This window comes from Chanos chanos, chromosome 16 (genome assembly GCF_902362185.1).
Source record: "Chanos chanos chromosome 16, fChaCha1.1, whole genome shotgun sequence".
Taxonomy (NCBI): domain Eukaryota; kingdom Metazoa; phylum Chordata; class Actinopteri; order Gonorynchiformes; family Chanidae; genus Chanos; species Chanos chanos.
Genome location: NC_044510.1, coordinates 15504715 through 15508790, shown reverse-complemented (window position 1 = coordinate 15508790; position 4076 = coordinate 15504715). Strand labels below are relative to the sequence as shown.

Here is a 4076-nt window from a genome sequence, read left to right as displayed (position 1 = left end):
CTACTGGCTATTATCTGCATTCACTTATCGCCCGTCAGGTGGAAAGCACTTGGAAAGAAATCAGTAGTACTCATATTACATTCCTGTACTTTTTTTTTAGTCTCCGTACAGTCCCATAGTGTATTTGTCACGTACGGCGATACTCAACACGGTAGCTAATCTTAGAATCTTCACAATGTAATTCATCAGCACACAGACAGCTGACTGTCCTCTGCTGTCGTTTGTCGCGCCAGACGGGCTCTCAAACACAACAGCGGCATGTGTGCGCCAGTCTAGAGGCTCCACCCCTTTGCTCCCAAGCAGTCCACCCTTCTCTCCAATGATTGGACGGGACCAACAACAGCTAGCCTGACGTCCCCGTTGTTCCGGGTTGCACGCATGGGTCTTGGCTTCCGGTAGGTTTGGGGTTATCTTTCTTTCGTTAGCCTAGTACATGAAATATTACAGTGTTCCACATATTTCGACACATGAATTTATGAATATACTACTTCATGTTTTGCCAGACGTTATGGATAATCAAGGGTTCTCTCTCAGATAGCCAATATTCGTGACTCTTAGAGAGGAGAGGTCCATTATTTTGAGATGTCATTGATGTGTCAGTAGACGTCGGAACATCTCCGAGTTGCCAAAGCAGCAGTTTTGTAGGAATCCGTAGGTGTTATGTTTAGACTGTGCGTTACTGCATAGCCTTTGCCCGACCTGTGCAGAATCAATTACAACCGTAACGTCTGAAATTCAGTGGACCGAATCAAGGAGTCTTGATGACAGTCAGAGAGCTCGTTGACGACCTGCTATAGCACATCCTCAGACCGAAATTTTAGTCAGACGTGATACTTAGCTCATGTTTGTTTGTTTTTTCTGTCGTAACAACTGAACAATACAACTGATAAGCTTTCAATCGTCAGTATTGAAGGTTTAGGATTAAACCTGTCAGTGGTTTTGCATACGTGGGTCATATAAACTTGTTCATCGTTTTAGGTTACACTATGTTATTGATTTCTAATACCGAAAATCATTACCTCTTTATACAATTATAGCTTCCAGTATAATTAATCACAAATCCATTTATACCATGACGACAAGCGAGTGTACTGAAATTATGTATTGTGGCTCGTATGAAGGAAGCGGTTGTGTTTGCCTTAACTGACTGAAAATGTCCGGACAGGATTGAATGCTTTGGCAGGCTGTCTCTCACTCGCTGACAGAACCGTGGTTCTAACCGTGTTCCCTATGTGTGTGCGCGCCTGTGTAGACGTATGGAGCGCGTGTTAGGCATGGGTGTGGGGCCGTGGGCCGTTGGCGCGGTTGGGCTGCTGATACTGTTGCGGATGATCCAGAGGCAGAGAACTACATACAGTGTACAGGACAAAGTGGTGGTTATCACTGGAGCCAGCTCAGGACTGGGCAAAGGTAAAACACACACACACACACACATACACACACACACATAATTATAATGCACATGGATGAAGAGAGACATATGTTCCTAGTCCAAATCAGAAAACCAAGTTAATTCTTCAGATATTTACCTAAATACACATGCAAACATGTTCATTCACGTATGGAAATATGCAAATATGTCTACTTTGTGTCTGCATTATAGCTCTTTCTGCAAATGTGTGTGCATGCATGCACGTGTATGTGTGTGTATGTGTGTGTGTGTGTATGGGTGCGTGTGCATGGGTGCGTGTGCCTGTGTGTGTATGTGTGTGTGTGTGTGCCTGTGTGTGTGTGTGTCTCTGCAGAATGCGCTCGTGTTTTTCATGCAGCGGGGGCGAGGCTCATCCTGTGTGGCAGAGATCAGGTGAGGCTGCAGGAGCTGGTTCAGGAACTTGGAGAGACAACAGATGGAAAAAGACAGGTACACACACACACACACACACACACACACAAGGGCTTTGACTCTGTTATAGAGACACTGTTACTGTCTCATGCAAGTTTAGAAATTTGATTCTTGTCTTTGTGATTTAAAAAAAACAAACATTTTAAGTCAAAATTTCAGACAGGCATTAAAGATACATGTTATGCCTCTAACATACATTTACACACACGCACACACATTCAGACACAAATGCAACACCTTCAGTCTGAGATGAACTGAGTTAACCTCCCGTGTGTTGTCCTGCAGACGCACACTCCCTGCACAGTCACCTTTGACCTGTCGAAGGCGGAGACGGTTGCTAAGGCGGGAGAGGAGATTCTCAAGTGCCACGGCCATGTGGACGTCCTCATAAACAACGCAGGTGTTAGTTACCGTGGCAACATCCTCGACACACACATCTCCGTGCAGAGAGATGTTATGGAGACAAACTACTTTGGCCCTGTGGCTCTAACCCAAGGTATGAGAGAGAGAGAGAGAGAGAGAGAGAGAGTCAGTAAAAGAGAAAGGCAGTGACATGAGTTTTTAATTCTCTATTTTCTTTTTTTGTTACTGTCTTTACTTTCCCCCCATTCCTCTATCACTCCCTCTCTCTCTCTCTCTTTCTTTTTTTCTCTCAAGCCATTCTGCCGTCCATGGTGGCGAAGCGGAGTGGACACATTGTTGTCATCAGCAGTGTTCAGGGAAAGATCTCCATCCCATACAGATCTGCCTGTGAGTGCACACGCGCACACACAAACACACACACACACCCCCTCCTCCATTCAGACGAGTTGTGTTCTGAGTGCAGGTGAAAATAAAGTAGCTCTGGTGTGAGACTGGGCGTGTGTGGGGCTATCAGCAGTCATCGCTTGTTTGTTTGTTTGTTTGTTGTGCTGTTGTTTTGCAGACTCAGCGTCGAAACATGCAACGCAGGCGTACTTCGATTGCCTGAGGGCGGAGGTGGAGCGGTTCGGCCTTCACGTGTCCGTCATCAGCCCTGGATACATCAGAACCAACCTGTCACTCAACGCCGTGACCGGCGACGGCTCCAAACACGGCGGTGAGAGAGGGAGAAACAAAAACGTCTTTTAGACGTTAATGAAATATGCACTACGCTCTTTCCACGCGTTAATGAAACGTCCAGACTGTGGGAGAGATGAAAACGGGGGGGATTTTGACGAGGTTTGTTAAAGTACTGCGTGTTTATGTTGTGTGTGTGTGTGTCAGTGATGGATAAGACCACCGCGGCGGGGAGTGACCCGGCGGACGTGGCCAGAGCGGTTCTGCGTGCTGTCGGGCAGAGACAGAAGGACGTTCTGCTGACTGGGGCAGTGCCCACGCTGGCCGTCTACATCCGCACACTCTGGCCAGCGCTCTTCTTCAGACTCATGGCCTCCCGTGCCCGAAAAGAACTCCGCGCCAAAGAGGAGTAAGAGAGAGATGAAGAGAAAGGCTGAGGATAGAGGTGGAAATGAAAAATATAAAAGTATAAAATGTCCATTTGAAGAATAACTGGGTTTCAATATCCGTTTAGTTTTGCTCTGTCCAAATATTACATGTTTTTTTTTTTTTGAAGGGAAGAAATTGTTTCATTGGTTTAAATATTTACCATAAATGCACTAAGAGATGTAAGGTTAAACTCCTTGGAGAGCGTTTTTTTTTTTTTTTTTTTTTAACACTTGAGATCTGTTTCCTGTTAGGGATGGTTATTTTGTAAGAGAAATCCATTTTAAAACCTGTCAGTGTTAAAAGACGGGAACTGTCTTTTGTTGTTTTGTAAGGGAAATCCACGTTAAAACCTGTGGACACCAGGGACAGGAAATAAAAGTCCAATCATCGCGTCCTGTTTGACCAGATTGAGAATCCCCCTCTCTCTGTCTCACTCCACAATCACGTTTAACATGCCAGGACTTTTTTGAAGTGTAAAAAGCGGTTTGTGAACATTTTTTTGGGGAGATCAAACTCTGTTCTGATGTGATAATGTCTTTGTCAGATATCACCAGAAAGCCACGGGAATTTGCTTTGACAAGCGTTCAAACGTTATCAAACCGAATGTGCGTGTACACTGCGACTCAAATGAAATATGAAAGTGATTCTTATCAAATGGCAGATTTGTCACTTTGACAAGTTTCCCCTCAAAACTTCAGAGGAGCAGATCAGCGTTCTAAAGTCACGTGACAGGACGCGTCGTGTTTTGTGAAAGAAATAAACTGAG

At 45.0% G+C, this 4076-nt stretch overlaps 1 protein-coding gene across 1 annotated transcript; it reads left to right on the top strand.

Moving 5' to 3' along the window:
- Positions 1-378: 378 nt before the first annotated feature.
- Positions 379-3456, top strand: dhrs7b (dehydrogenase/reductase (SDR family) member 7B). The gene is made up of 7 exons (XM_030793765.1): positions 379-395; positions 1253-1410; positions 1746-1861; positions 2129-2339; positions 2501-2593; positions 2769-2921; positions 3089-3456. Exons 1-7 carry the CDS (start codon positions 379-381, stop codon positions 3292-3294), a joined length of 954 nt encoding a protein of 317 aa, XP_030649625.1. The 3' UTR covers positions 3295-3456.
- The last annotated feature ends 620 nt before the right edge of the window (positions 3457-4076 follow it).